Raw genomic sequence first — 16,136 nt, forward strand, 5'->3', positions numbered from 1 at the left:
GCGCTCTGGAGGAATTTTGGCCCACTCATCTTTGCAGAATTGTTGTAATTTAGCTTTATTTGAGGGTTTTCTAGCATGAACCGCCTGTTTAAGGTCATGCCATAGCATCTCAATTGGATTCAGGTCAGGACTTTGACTAGGCCACTCCAAAGTCTTCATTTTGTTTTTCTTCAGCCATTCAGAGGTGGATTTGCTGATGTGTTTTGGGTCATTGCCCTGTTGCAGCACCCAAGATCGCTTCAGCTTGAGTTGACGAACAGATGGCCGGACATTCTCCTTCAGGATTTTTTGGTAGACAGTAGAATTCATGGTTCCATCTATCACAGCAAGCCTTTCAGGTCCTGAAGCAGCAAAACAACCCCAGACCATCACACTACCACCACCATATTTTACTGTTGGTATGATGTTCTTTTTCTGAAATGCTGTGTTCCTTTTAAACCAGATGTAACGGGACATCTGCCTTCCAAAAGTTCAACTTTTGTCTCATCAGTCCACAAGGTATTTTCCCAAAAGTCTTGGCAATCATTGAGATGTTTCTTAGCAAAATTGAGACAAGCCCTAATTTTCTTTTTGCTTAACAGTGGTTTGCGTCTTGGAAATCTGCCATGCAGGCCGTTTTTGCCCAGTCTCTTTCTTATGGTGGAGTCGTGAACACTGACCTTAATTGAGGCAAGTGAGGCCTGCAGTTCTTTAGACGTTGTCCTGGGGTCTTTGTGACCTCTCGGATGAGTCGTCTCTGTGCTCTTGGGGTAATTTTGGTAGGCCGGCCACTCCTGGGAAGGTTCACCACTGTTCCATGTTTTTGCCATTTGTGGATAATGGCTCTCACTGTGGTTCGCTGGAGTCCCAAAGCTTTAGAAATGGCTTTATAACCTTTACCAGACTGATAGATCTCAATTACTTCTGTTCTCATTTGTTCCTGAATTTCTTTGGATCTTGGCATGATGTCTAGCTTTTGAGGTGCTTTTGGTCTACTTCTCTGTGTCAGGCAGCTCCTATTTAAGTGATTTCTTTATTGAAACAGGTGTGGCAGTAATCAGGCCTGGGGGTGGCTACGGAAATTGAACTCGGGTGTGATATACCACAGTTAGGTTATTTTTTAACAAGGGGGCAATTACTTTTTCACACAGGGCCATGTAGGTTTGGATTTTTTTTCTCCCTAAATAATAAAACCATCATTTAAAAACTGCATTTTGTGTTTACTTGTGTTATATTTGACTAATGGTTAAATGTGTTTGATGATCAGAAACATTTTGTGTGACAAACATGCAAAAGAATAAGAAATCAGGAAGGGGGCAAATAGTTTTTCACACCTGTATATATTATTTTCGTCAAAAATTTGGTGAAAACTACTTTAAGTTAAGCTTACCTGTAGTTGCATTAAAGAAGAAATGAAACAATATGACAGCTTGTAATTATGAGAAGCATTTTATTTTCTTGTATGCCTTATGTATTATGGACAAATATGGATAAGTTAAAATTACTATACATATTTTAGTATTTTATGGTTACTAATCAACAAGCCTGCAGAATTTAATTTTGTCAATAAAAATAAATGGGTAACACCTGTGGTGTATAGCTTAATTATTAAATACCAAAGTTAATAAATTAATATAGAGCATAAGACTCCTACACCTCTGGTTATACGGGAGCATAGTGTAAAATATTTTTTATTTAAAAAAAAAAAAAAAATCAGAATCAAATCAGTTCATTAACATGAAATTGGTGATCAGTATCAGTGCTAAAATAATACATTTTTTTTTACATAACGCCTTTCTCAGTGATTAAGGCATATACCCATTTAGGGCATCCCTGTTTTTATTTTTTAAGTTTGGAATGTTTTTCTGTAAAATATTTAAAACAGCATTATACATTTTTGCTAATATTTCCATTAATGGATATTTTTAGTGTAAGCTCCATCTTGCATACAAAAGTTGTTTACGAACGTGGGCAGGAACAGAGCTTGTTTGCAACCAGAGGGTCGTAGAATGAGCAATCTCTTAGTGAGCTATTTCCATGAGCTATGTCTTAGTGGACAGCTTCTAGTCAAGTTATATGTGTTACTTCTGCATTTATCTCCATGGAAATATATTTTTAATGTATGTGTCTTCATCATAACTGGAAATTTCAATATTCCCCCAAAACTTTCTAAGAAAAACCTTGATTTTCATTTTTTGGTAGTAGTCACCAGCATCTCTTGACTTGGACCTTGAATGAAATTTAATCAGTATGTCAATTAAGTTTTAAAATTTTAATACACTTTTCCTCATTTGTTTTGCTTTTCTGATTAAAATGTGTTTTTCTTAATAAATGATTTCCATGCAAAATGGTATTGAGAATATGTAACCATCTGTTTGAGAAATAATTTTGTGTTTTTTTTTTATAATTTATTCAAATTTTACAGTATCTTTAACACAAGTATGATTAAGTACAGTGCAAGAAGGAAATTAATAATGTGATATTATTTTAAATACAGGACTGGTTTATTTTGTCTCCCTGATATACTGAAGCAAGATGATCCTTCACAGCTAAGCAGCAACGGCTTGGTTCCTGATGATAGTGGTTGTTCCCAGTCTTCTGAGCTGCAATCATGTAACGAGCAACTTTCCACTTCTACAGATAATCAGTCCGGCACTGCTACTACTGTTCCTGGAGTGTTACCACAATATCCACCATACTTCGAGGGTGCTCCTTTTCCTCAGCCTTTGTGGGTAAGGCATACTTATAACCAGTGGGTGCCACAGCCCCCTCCACGGAGAATTAAAAGAACTAAAAGAAGAAACAAGGATTCTGGTAGACTGACAATAAGCACGATAAGACTACGGCCAAGACAAGTGCTTTGTGAAAAGTGCAAAAACACATTAAACAGTGATGAGGACAGTAAAGATGGCCAAAATGCTAAATCCAACAAAAGGGAAAATGAGATTAAGGAAGGAAAAAAACTAGAGGAAACAGAACCAGAAAACAAGAAATGTAAAAAAGAGAAAAAAGATGAAGAGAGATTTTTAGGTGAAGTTGTTCCTCATAGTCCTGTTATCAAAATATCCTATAGCACTCCACAAGGAAAGGGGGAAGTAATGAAGATACCCTCTAGAGTGCATGGCTCTGTAAAACCATTTTGTCCAAGACAATTGATACAAAATGGAGAGGACCATGACAAATCAAAAGACTATTTAGAAAACAAGAATCTTCCAGACAAGCCAACAAGTGGTACAAATGCATTAATTCCAAAACTTAAACTAACTAGGCCTGTTCATTCCACTGCAGATGTACCACCTCCAAAAATTAGGTTAAAGCCACAGATTAACTGTGGGGACAATGTTTCAATATACCAGTCTGAACTTGTTGATGGCACTCGGAGACATACCCAAGAAAGTCCACAAGCAATTCAAATGGACACACATTCTGAAAATTCTACTGAAAAAAGTTCTTTGGAGATTTCCTCTGGAAGCTCTGGAGAAGAGGATGAATTTAGGAAGCAGCATAGCACTGTACGACAGCATAATGATTTAACATTGTTATTAAATTTTCGTAAGAGAAAAGCAGACTCCTCAAATTTGTCTGTCTGTAGTAGTGACAGCCTGGATGAATCAAAATCTTCCAGCTCAGATGGTACATCTCCAGAATTTTGTGACTTTGCTCCTGGAGAAATTACATCTGTTTCATCCTCTTCAAAAGATGATCAAAAGACTGTACCACCCCTCACAGTTCGATTGCACACCAAAAGTGTCACCAAGTGTGTCACAGTTGAAGGACAGACTGTTTCTGTTGGAGATATAGTTTGGGGTAAAATCCATGGTTTTCCTTGGTGGCCAGCACGTGTTCTTAGCATTAATACTAGCAGAAAAGAAGATGGTGAGCCTTTGTGGCAAGAGGCAAAAGTTTCTTGGTTTGGGTCACCAACAACCTCTTTGCTCTCTGTGTCCAAACTGTCCCCATTTTTGGAGTTTTTCCGATTGAGGTTTAACCGAAAGAAGAAGGGAATGTATAGGAGAGCTATTACAGAAGCTGCCAAAGCAGCTGAACACTTAACCCCTGAAATAACATCTCTTCTCGCACATTGTGAGGCATAGGTAAGTAATTGTGTCATTGAGTTACCTAAATTTAGAATTAAATGATTCATTATGTCATTATATTTCAAATCTTTCTGTTAAGACTGTATGTTGCTGGTTGATGCTGTGTGAAGATTGTTTATTAATTAGAGTAACAAACTGATTTTGGTAAGTTGCTTAGACTTATTTTCCCAGTTTTTCATCACTTGTCATGCGATTCGTGTATGTCTGGGCAGTAAACAAAAACATGCTCAGTGGCTATTTGCCCCAAAGACAGCTTAAAAAATGCTTGATTAAACATAACCTGGAACTCTTTACCATTTTATATGAGAACCTTCTTGTCAAATTGACCTTAAATTTGTTAATTGTTCTGCCCATAAGCTCGGAAAAGCAGAGTGTTCATAAAGCACCTTTATACTGTATGTGAGCTATTCCAAGAATGTATTGCTATTAAACATACAATTCGAGAGGTTTCGAAGTTAACAAGTAATAGGCCAAAACTGAATGTTAACACATAAAGCATAGTCTCCGAGTTAATCAGTAGTTCGATCAAATGTGCACAGCATTGTGTTCTGTATTCTTCTTAAACTTGACCTGACAGTTTTCAATGCATTGCAGCATTTGCCACCCTTGATTATCTGTTAAGAAATATTATAAAAATATCAAACATCATGAAGAGAACATTATGACCGCGTCAGAATCTGAGAGAACACCGTGTGCAAAACTTGGGTAATGAAGTGTCTAAATCTACAGCTAGTTCTAGTTTGTTCATAAACATAATGTCAAGTTGTGTGTGCCAATCGCCCCCCCATACCCAGGGAAACTATCTGAAAATATGTAATACTTATCATGGCTTTATATAGGACAAGACAGAATATGAAATTATTAAATCCAGTTTAAATCGGACTGTACTGTTTGTCATGCGGAACTTTGTTTCTTGACTCTGTCTTTGTAATTCTAGTTCACTGGAGAAATAAAATATTTGTTTCAAGAAAAAATGGTAGCAAAATTCAAACAGACAGTTAAGCACATGTCCTAACCCACTAGTTTTCATTAGAAAGAAATGATGATTGGTGACAGTAAGCTTTTTGTGAAATGTCACTCTTTACCTGGAACTGTATATGTTGATGTTGGCATTTAGTTATTGATTAATTTTCAGAATATTTTTGCAACACTATTGACAGAATACAAATTGAAAACACTGTGATTAAATGTAATAACTTTTATATATTACTAAGAATGTATGGGGTGCTAAAATAAAACATGATTTTTACATTGGTGGTCAAATTTTTAGTCTGCCTGCCTGGAACTGTGAGTTTTTAATTTTAGAACACCAAACTTCAAAATCAGCCAGGATGACTACCAATGGTCCATGCAATATTTTCCTAATCAAATACAAATTGTTAAAAAAATAAAAGACTAAATTCTTCATGTACAATCTTAACTTTGGTATCACCTTTTCTATGCTGTTTGGAATGGGAACACTGATAAAATAATGTTGGACGCGACAATGCTGGAGTAGCATCATGCACCTTAAATGGTAAATTTGAAGGAAAGGTTTGTTAATTGCGTGCCCGAATGATGAAGGAAGGACTGAATATGACACAACGGGTCATCGCAGCACAAGGAAGACATACAAAAGTATTTGAAGTGCATCTCTTCTTTTATATCACCCACTCATGAGAATATACTATAAAGCAATTAGGGCAGAGAGAGCAAGAATGCCAAAAGTTATTCTTACCCTCTCATCATCTACAGTGATATAAATATAGTAATTAAATATAAAGGATATTCCGCAGCTAGCAAGTAATTATGGCTGCAGGGAGGGGAACCAATTGATCAGGTCAAAGAATGTACCATGTTATGTGTAGAGAGTATCCGGAAACCACATATAGAAGAGGTCCTTTGTTTTCAGCTAAAACTAATTTTAGTGTTGAAAAGCTGACAACAGAGCACAGTAATCATTAGACTGTTTACTACACTAGTCAGCCTGCAATTCCAAAGTAATGCTAATGCCGCACAGAGTTATTTCATGAAATGTAAACTGATGCAGCAGGTAACTCTTTATAACTGACCGGACTTGCTGCTGATAAAATTAAATAAAATATTCACCAGTAGCCAATATGTACTTTGGTCTCCTAACAGTTATACGAGAGGTTAAGAAAATGCTCCTTATTATTATCCCAAAAACTATAGTGTGGAAATGTTTGGTAAAATATTTTTTTTGTACAATGGATAAAGACCATACATCAACATGATATAATCCTTTAAAAATCAGCTGTTTTCTAAAAATGTAATTTTAATTTTTAATTTTTTTATTTAATTATCAAGATGCCAGTTTTGTTTATATTGTGGCAGAGGAGTGATATGCACTCGTGTACAACAAAACTTTACAAATAAGAAAAGTTGTAAAAAGCTGATAGCCTGTCAGACTACCTTATGCATTTATGATTTATCCACCCCTGCTTTATTTAGTGACTGTTATAACACTAGAAAGTTATTCTTAAACAGTTATTTTTATACTTCATTGAACTTGAAATTTTACAGAGTCACATAATTCCTATATATTACTAATTTTTTTATGAAGTATCCTTTGTATTTTCCATAAAATTATATTCTACATTAAGAGTAAATGATGGACAAAGAAGTAGTTTTTCATTACCTACAAAAACTGTCTTGTTTGTTTACACCTTACTTGAATGTACTGTTATTGATTCAGTTAATCTTGAAAAAGGAATTAATAATTCTGTTTCATATTTTGCTATACACTTGCCTTCGGAAAGGTTCTGCACATTTTAATGATTCTTCGCTTTGTATTTTATTATAACAGTATATGTGATTTTCATATAACACAATAGTGAAAAATTTTTTTGCACATCAACAACAACAAAATTTATTTATATAGCACATTTTCATACAAGCAGTAGCTCAAAGTGCTTTACATATTAAAGAATAGAAAAATGAAAGCCACAATTATAAAACAAAATAAATCAACATTAATTAACATCGAATAAGAGTAAGGTTCAATGGCCAGGGGGGACAGAAAAAACAAAAAAACTCCAGATGGCTGGAGAAAAAAATAACACTACACTACACTACATGCAGACTGGTACTATTTTAAGTTAATGTTGATCACTTTGACTTTAGGCCCTGAGTATTAATAAATAGTGTTGAGTGTGTGTGTTGTAATCTTCAAACCTGAATGAGTGATTATTACCCCAATAATATACTTAATATGCTGTAATAAGATTATTTTTTAACTGGATTGTTTCTAAAATGAACACCTTTTAGACCTGTGCTCCATTTAAAGTTTACAAAAAAAAAAAAAACCTTTTAAACTGTAATTGACAATGTCAATCTTCATCTAAGTGATTAGATGTTCAGAGCTATTAGAAGGAAGGTGTAAACATTACGGAAAACAAATTTTAACAGCCAGCAAGGAAGACTGAGAAATTCCTAAGACTTGTATGCTCTCAAAGTATAGTTCTTCCTGGCCAAATAAACACTGTTTTGAGGTGTGCTCTCTTCTGCTCACATTTAAAGCTGTACCACGTTTGTAGCTTTTAGCTGCTTAGTTACCTTCTGTAACTTTATCCTATATTTGTGTGTTCCTGTTGGCAACAAACCTGCAAAGCTCCTTAACTTGTTAAAGAATGTTGCAATAAAAATGTTCATATAATATTGATTAATGCAAAGATTTTTGTTAAAATGAAAATATATTGTTTATTTTTATTCACTGGATAGTTTGAACTACTTTTCTTTCTTTTTTTTTTTTTTGACATATTTTTTCCCATAAAAAATATTTATGTTCTGTTAAACTCTCAATATTTTATTTGAAAGAAAGTGGTTGTTTTTTTTTTGTTTTTTTTTAAATAATGTTTTGAGTTTTTGTTTTAGTGAACAAGGGAAGAATTACATTTGTTTTGTCACTGCCACCATCACCAATGGGACCTGTTATATCAGGCAGCATTATTAGAATACTATGTGCAGTCAGTATTAAACTGAGTTACCTACATTGGCACACCCCAAGTTTTGAGTAAATGGGTTTGAGTTTCTTCATATATACTGCATCCGGAAAGTATTCACAGCGCATCACTTGTTCCACATTTTGTTACAGCCTTATTCCAAAATGAATTAAATTCATTTTTTTCCTCAGAATTCTGCACACAACACCCCATAATGACAACGTAAAAAAAATTTACTTCAGATTTTGCAAATTTATTAAAAATAAAAAAATTGAGAAAGCACATGTACATGAGTATTCACAGCCTTTGCCATGAAGCTCCAAATTGAGCTCAGGTGCATCCTGTTTCCCCTGATCATCCTTAATGTTTCTGCAGCTTAATTGGAGTCCACCTGTGGTAAATTCAGTTGATTGGCAATGATTTGGAAAGGCACACACCTGTCTATATCAGGTCCCACAGCTGACAGTTCATGTCAGAGCACAAACCAACCATGAAGTCAAAGGAATTGTTTATAGACCTCCAAGACAGGATTGTCTCGAGGCACAAATCTGGGGAAGGTTACAGAAAAATTTCTGCTGCTTTGATGGTCCCAATGAGCACAGTGGCCTCCATCATCTGTAAGTGGAAGAAGTTCGAAACCACCAGGACTCTTCCTAGAGCTGGCCAGCCATCTAAAATGAGCGATCGGGGGAGAAGGGCCTTAGTCAGGGAGGTGACCAAGAACCCGATGGTCACTCTGTCAGAGCTCCAGAGGTCCTCTGTGGAGAGAGGAGAACCTTCCAGAAGGAAAACCATCTCTGCAGCAATCCACCAATCAGGCCTGTATGGTAGAGTGGCCAGACGGAAGCCACTCCTTAGTAAAAGGCACATGGTAGCCCACCTGGAGTTTGCCAAAAGGCACCTGAAGGACTCTCGGACCATGAGAAACAAAATTCTCTGGTCTGATGAGACAAAGATTGAACTCTTTGGTGTGAATGCTAGGCGTCACGTTTGGAGGTAACCAGGCACCGCTCATCACCAGGCCAATACCATCCCTACAGTGAAGCATTGGTGGAGGCAGCATCATGCTGTGGAGAAGTTTTTCAGCAGTAGGAACTGGGAGACTAGTCAGGATAAAGGGAAAGATGACTACAGAAATGTACAGAGACATCCTGGATGAAAACCTGCTCCAGAGTGCTCTTGACCTCAGACTGGGATGACAGTTCATCTTTCAGCAGGACAACGACCCTAAGCACACAGCCAAGATATCAAAGGAGTGGCTTCAGGACAACTCTGTGAATGTCCTTTAGTGGCCCAGCCAGAGCCCAGACTTGAATCCGATTGAACATCTCTGGAGAGATCTTAAAATGGCTGTGCACCGACGATTCCCATCCAACCTGATGGAGCTTGAAAGGTGCTGCAAAGAGGAATGGGCGAAACTGGCCAAGGATAGGTGTGCCAAGCTTGTGGCATCATATTCAAAAAGACTTGAGGCTGTAATTGCTGCCAAAGGTGCATCAACAAAGTATTGAGCAAAGGTTGTGAATAGTTATGTACATGTGATTTCTGTTTTTTTATTTTTAATATATTTGCAAAAACCTCAAGTAAACTTTTTTCACGTTGTCATTATGGGGTGTTGTTTGTAGAATTCTGAGGGAAAAAATGAATTTAATCCATTTTGGAATAAGGCTGTAACATAACAAAATGTGGAAAAAGTGATGCGCTGTGAATACTTTCCGGGTGTACTGTTCAAGATTGTCATAGTTGAAATGTTGTATTTATAGAACTGCTATAAGTGTTATAAATTGTTTTGAAACAACGTTTGGGCCACAGATTGTTTTTTTTAATGTGGAGGTAACTTCATGATTTTTGGTTTTTACATGTATATCTCGGAAGGAACAGCAAGAGTCAAAGGGAAGGTCTACAGCACGGTAGTGAGACCAGCTATGTTATATGGGTTGGAGAGATTTGCACTGACCAGAAAGCAGGAGACAGAGCTGAAGTGGTCTTGCAGTGGTCTTTTATGTAAAGTATTATGGTAGTTGAGCCAGTGTGCGTTTCCTTTTTTCAACAGACTTTCTGGTGAGTAAACAAAGGGCAGCAAGGTTTGTTTTATCAGAGAGGAAATAGAATTGCAGAATTACATAAGTCCATCCATCCATCCTCTTCCGCTTATCCGAGGTTGGGGTCTACTCTGAGCCCCTCCCGGAAGACTGAGCTTCTCACTCTGTCTTTAAGGGAAAGCCCAGACACCCTGCGGAGGAAACTCATTTCAGCCGCTTGTATTTGCGATCTCGTTCTTTCGGTCACTACCCATAGCTCATGACCATAGGTGAGGGTAGGAACGTAGATCGACTGGTAAATTGTGAGCTTTGCCTTACGGCTCAGCTCCTTTTTCACCACGACAGACTGACGCAGAGCCTACATCACTGTCCTTTTTTCCTGTGGGACTCTGGAGGCAGCTGATCGGTAACGGCAGGCCAAGCAGAATGCTACTTCGGTGGTTGCGGAGGCAAAAACTCGGGCATGGGAAGAGTTTGGGGAGGCCATGGAGTACGACTTTCAGATGGCTTTGAGGAGATTCTGGTCCACTGCCCGGTGTCTCAGGAGGGGGAAGCAGTGCAGTATCAACACAGTATATGGTGGGGATGGTGCACTGCTGACCTCGACTCGGAACGGGGAGTATTTTGAAGACCTCCAATGAGGAAGCAGATCCTGGGGACTCGGAAGTGGGCTCCCCCATCTCTGGGACTGAGGTCACTGAGGTGGTTAAAAAAACTCCTTGGTGGCAGGGTACCGGGGATGGATGAGATACGCCTGGAGTTCCTCAAGGCTCTGGATGTTGTAGGACTGTCTTGGCTGACACGTCTCTGCAACATTGCATGGACATCGGGGACAGTGCCTTTGGATTGGCAGACCGGGGTGGTGGTCCCCCTCTTTAAGAAAGGGGACCGGAGGGTGTGTTCCAACTACAGAGGGATCACACTCCTCAGCCTTCCTGGAAAAGTCTGTTCAGGGGTTCTGGACAGGAGGGCCCATTGGATAGTCGAACCTCGGATTCAGGAGGAACAGTGTTGTTTTCGTCCTGGCCGCTGAACAGTGGACCAGCTTTACACCCATAGCAGGGTCCTGTAGGGTGCATGGGAGCTTGCCCAACCAGTCTACATGTGTTTTGTGGACTTGGAAAAGGCGTCCCTCAGGAAATCCTGTGGGGAGTCCTCTGGGAGTATGGGGTATCGGACCCCCTGATAAGGGCTGTTCGGTCCCTGTACAACCGGTGTCAGAGCTTGGTCCGCATTGTTGGCAGTAAGTCGATCCTGTTTCCAGTGAGAGTTGGACTCCGCCAGGGCTGCCCTTTGTCACCGATTCTGTTCATAACTTTTATGGACAGAATTTCTAGGAGCAACCAGGGTGTTGAGGGGGTCCAGTTTGGTGGATTCAGGATTGGGTCACTTCTTTTTGCAGATGATGTTGTCCTGTTTGCTTCATCAGGCCGTGACCTTCAGCTCTCTCTGTATCGGTTCGCAGCTGAGTGTGAAGCAGCTGGGATGGGAATCGGCACCTCCAAATCCGAGACCATGGTCCTCAGCCGGAAAAGGGTTGAGTGCCCTTTCAGGGTTGGGAGGGAAATCCTGCCCCAAGTGGAGGAGTTCAAGTATCTCGAATTGCAGAAGTCATCCTGTGCTTTTTGACAAATGGCAAGAAAAACTTACTTTTAATGAATTCACACTTTTTTATTTTGTCCTTTTAATGCGGGCAACATTTCAGTTTGGACAACAAGATTGTTTTAAGTGCAACAGCTTAAATTTTCAATGGGAAAAAGAAAATAAAAAAAGAAGAATTTAGAATTGCTGTTTAGTAAGCAATAGGCGTGTTGACCTAACTGCAAAATGTATTTTTTACTTATAAAACTGTTAAGCATGTTAGTCTTGTGTATTATTGATGAACAACATTTGAAGTTTTGATACATTTGCAGCTTTCTAAAAGATGTGTACAGTGTTTATTTATTTATTTCTGTGTATCATATTTCTTACCAAATGGTATACTGTATGTATTACATAATTAAAATCCGTATTTTATCATTACACCTCAAGAATTACGAATGTATACTTGATACACTGAAGAGACTGGAATCTCAAACCAGCTGCTACTACATCGCACTTTAGCACTCAAAGATGATCCATGCCGATGAGGAAAAACATCTAAACAAAGGTTGACAGCTCTATTTTGCTACAATTAAACTGGCAGCCACAAAAGTTATTCCTCTCATCATTAGTAAGTCGACCTTAAATACTAGACCTTAAATCCTCTGTGTTTTAAGCACGTTACATTCCTTCCCTGCGAGTATAGAGCAAACCAGCGAACTTGGATGACTCAAGACATTTTGGGAAATTGGCTGCGACAACTAAACAAGGATATTGTGACACGTGAGTCACTGTCTTGGATGCCAAAACACGAGGCTGAGTCTCAGTACTTTAGCAAAACCAGCTTTATGCAGATTGAAACAGAAACAACACGGTTATTTATTGTAGTCAGATCTACCACTCTCCTATTATTTATTGTAGTCAGATCTACCACTCTCCTATGCACAGATACAGCAGTCAGGCAGAGTCTTGGCCAGGTTAGTGGCCAAGTAATACTGTTCCCAGCATTTATAATAGTCCTTGCATCACCCATCGATGACAGGCGCTTATAGCATGATCGTGATTGTTTCATATTTGCTTCCACTGTAGCGCTGTGAGCCTGAGTTTGCCCAGGCAACAGACAGGCAGTATTCTACAGATGCGGCAATCGCGCTTCAGGACACACATTGGTGCGTTGTCCCAGTGGGAGTGGGAGATTCTGCTTCTGATTGATAACTGCGCTGCCCACAGCATGCTTCCACATTTAGATAATGTTCGGATTGAGTACCTTGTACCCAATTGCACGGCAGTGCTTCAGCCATTGGATTTGGGCATCATTTGCACCGTGAAAGTGTATTAATTGGAAGAAAATGCTGAGAAATATTCTCGTCAGCGTAACTTGTACACAGGAGGAGATGGAAGTTAATGTGAAAGAAGCTGTTGAAGTTATTGCAAATGCCTGGATGCAAGTTAAAGAAAGCACAATACAGAATCTCATTATTATGAAATTTTCATTACAACAAAATATTTTTTAGGTCCCTGGCACTCTGTTGTAATGGAATTTGACCTGTATTTTCAATGCTGTTTTGCTGTAAAACTTTAAAGATTATATATGAGGCTTCCATTTTTAAATGCATGAGCGTGGTACTTTAGAAAATGGTTAATGTCTTGCTTTCTGTTCTCACTTTTAGTTGTTTAGTTTGCTTTTATATATAAAAAAAATAAAAAGTGTCAAAGTTATTTGTTTAAGCCTAACATGGTGGCAAACAAGAAACTTTGTTCTAAATAAGGAATTAAAATCTGCTCTTTCCTTTACAGTTGCTAACCTAATATTTGAATTGATGTTGGGTAGTGGGTGGGCTGCGAGTGCTAAACAGACTTTGCAGTGCCTTCCTTACAGTGTAATAGTTCTGGAATACACAATAAGAGGTGTTGGAAAAACAGTGCATTTCCTGAAAAAAAGAAAAAGTGCCTTGTAGTTTAAGAAAAACACAAACAGAGCACTGGGCTCTTCAGAGGATAGAATCAACAAAAAAATAATTGGTTTAAAATTGGGATTTTGAAGCAGTACACCTGCCATTAGTTGGTAGCCATGGCAGCTAGGGCCATGTGGTAAACAGTGATACAACAATATTTTGTGAATAAATCATTTGGCGATACATGTTTCAATATTTATTAAATTAACTTTTCAAATAGAGCATGGATGTTTAAGAAAATTTATACTACTTTCTACAACAGCAACATTTATTTATATAGCACATTTTCATGCAAATTATGAAGCTCAACGATGAAAAAATAGGCAATACTAGTTAACATACAATAAAAGTAAGGTCCAATGGCCAGGGATGTCAGAAAAAACAAAAAAAAACCTTCAGTTTCTGCAGAGGTTCCAGGCCATGAGACCACCCAGTCCCCTCTAGGCATTCTACCTAACATAAATGATCTCAATCAGTTCTCCTGGTTTTCAGGCTTCACATGGAAGAACTTGATGATGATTGTCATGTGGACCTCTGGCCTTCAATCCACCAATGTAGAGACAGTATGGTGCTTTGATTGGTTGGTGGTGGCATAGTTTGCCACCACAGAAAACCAGAAAAAGAACAGCAGAGAAAGGATAGGTTCGTATGGATTTCAGAGCCACCATGAATAATAATGATAATGCATATACTGTACAGAATATCAGGATTAAACTAAAATGAAGCTATGAGAAAGCCATGTTAAAATAATGTGATTTTAGCAGTTTTTTTTTTTTAAAGTGCTCTACTGTATTAGCCTGGCAAATTATTCCAGATTTTAGGTGCATAATAGCAGAAGGCTGCCTCACCACTTCTTTTAATTCTAGCTCTTAGAATTATAAGTAGACCCTCATTTGAAGATCTGAGGTTACGATTTGGAGTATAAGGTGAAAGACTTTCTAAAATATAGGATAAAGCGAGATTATTTAAGTTTTTGTATTTTAAAGTCAATTCTAAATGGCACAGGTAACCAATATAGTGACATCAGAACTGGAGAGATGTGCTTGGATTTTCTTTTCCTAGTTAAGATTCTAGCAGCAGCATTCTGCACTAGTTGTAATCGGTTTGATGTTTTTTTTAGGTAATTCTGAGAGGAGTGTGTTACAGTAACCTAGCCGACTGAAAACAGAAGCATGAACTAATTTCTCAGCATCTTGCAAAAGAGGTCTAACTTTTGCTATATTTCTTAAGTGAAAAAATGTTGTCGTATCTGATTATGTGATTTAAAATTAATTAATAATAATTATCCCTAAATTCTTTACCTCCGTCTTGACATTTAATCCTCATGCATCAAGTTTATTTCTAATACCCTCATTATATCAATTTTTGCCAGTCACTAAAATTTGTTTTAATTTTAACTAGCAAAATACCCACGCTTCGCAGCGGAGAAGTAGTGTGTTAAAGAAGTAATGAAAAAGAAAAGGAAAATTTTTTACAATAACGTAATATGATTGTTAATGTAATTGTTTTGTCATTCATAGGAGTGTTGTTCTCATATATATATATATATATATATATATATATATTTATACTTTGTGTATATATATCTCTATCTATCTATATACAGTTATATATACATAGCGGTGTGAAAAACTATTTGCCCCCTTCCTGATTTCTTATTCTTTTGCATGTTTGTCACATAAAATGTTTTGATCATCAAACACATTTAACCATTAGTCAAATATAACACAAGTAAACACAAAATGCAGTTTTTAAATGGTGGTTTTTATTATTTAGGGAGAAAAAATCCAAACCTACATGGCCCTGTGTGAAAAAGTAATTGCCCCCAGAACCTAATAACTGGTTGGGCCACCCTTAGCAGCAATAACTGCAATCAAGCGTTTGCGATAACTTGCAATGAGTTTTTTACAGCGCTCTGGAGGAATTTTGGCCCACTCAATTATTGATGGCGAATCGATTATTCATAAAGCTTGAATTGGTGATCTGTTTTTCTGTGTTAACCTCATATTTTTTCATACTTTTTCTCAAACCAAGGGGGTGTGAGGGTAAAATGCGCTGATCAATGTAATCGGTGTACCAGGAAATCGTGCATTGACAAAAGTTCCCCTTTGCTTGTAATGCAAAGTGTGATTAAATGCATTATTTTTTTAACACGTTATGGAGCACATGCATCGAAGCTTCTCAGCTGTGCTTGTGCTAGTGCTAAGGAAAGATTTTAAAAATAACGTAACACGATTGTCAGTGTAACCTTTTGTAAGTAGTGCCTGGAGGATTCAGTTTGGAGAAACTCTAGAGACAGCGTGTGTATTAACTTGTGGATTTTTCTGTGAGTATTTGGTGGCAGTCTGACGAAGTTGCTTCGAAGACGCGCGCTGTGAGCTCAGCTCAGAGCGAAATTAGGTAAATGGGAGGGGAGATGATGACGTGACTCCCCCACCTGCCTTAACTGTCAATCCCCCACAAACACAGTCTCTCGGAATTCTCTCAAGATGGACTATACTAAAAATTGTAAAATGACTCTTGACTCCTTGAAAGAGTTAA

The 16,136-nt window shown here is 37.9% G+C and overlaps 1 protein-coding gene across 1 annotated transcript in view; it reads left to right on the forward strand.

The window, feature by feature from the left end:
• The window catches only part of pwwp2b (PWWP domain containing 2B), a 60,168-nt gene that overhangs the window by 36,074 nt on the left and 7,958 nt on the right, over positions 1-16,136 (forward strand). The window contains exon 2 of the mRNA XM_039770522.1: positions 2,477-4,073. Coding sequence (XP_039626456.1) covers positions 2,477-4,073 — 1,597 coding nt within the window. The remainder of the gene's footprint in view (positions 1-2,476; positions 4,074-16,136) is intronic.

Source organism: Polypterus senegalus, chromosome 1, assembly GCF_016835505.1.
Source record: "Polypterus senegalus isolate Bchr_013 chromosome 1, ASM1683550v1, whole genome shotgun sequence".
Lineage (NCBI taxonomy): Eukaryota > Metazoa > Chordata > Cladistia > Polypteriformes > Polypteridae > Polypterus > Polypterus senegalus.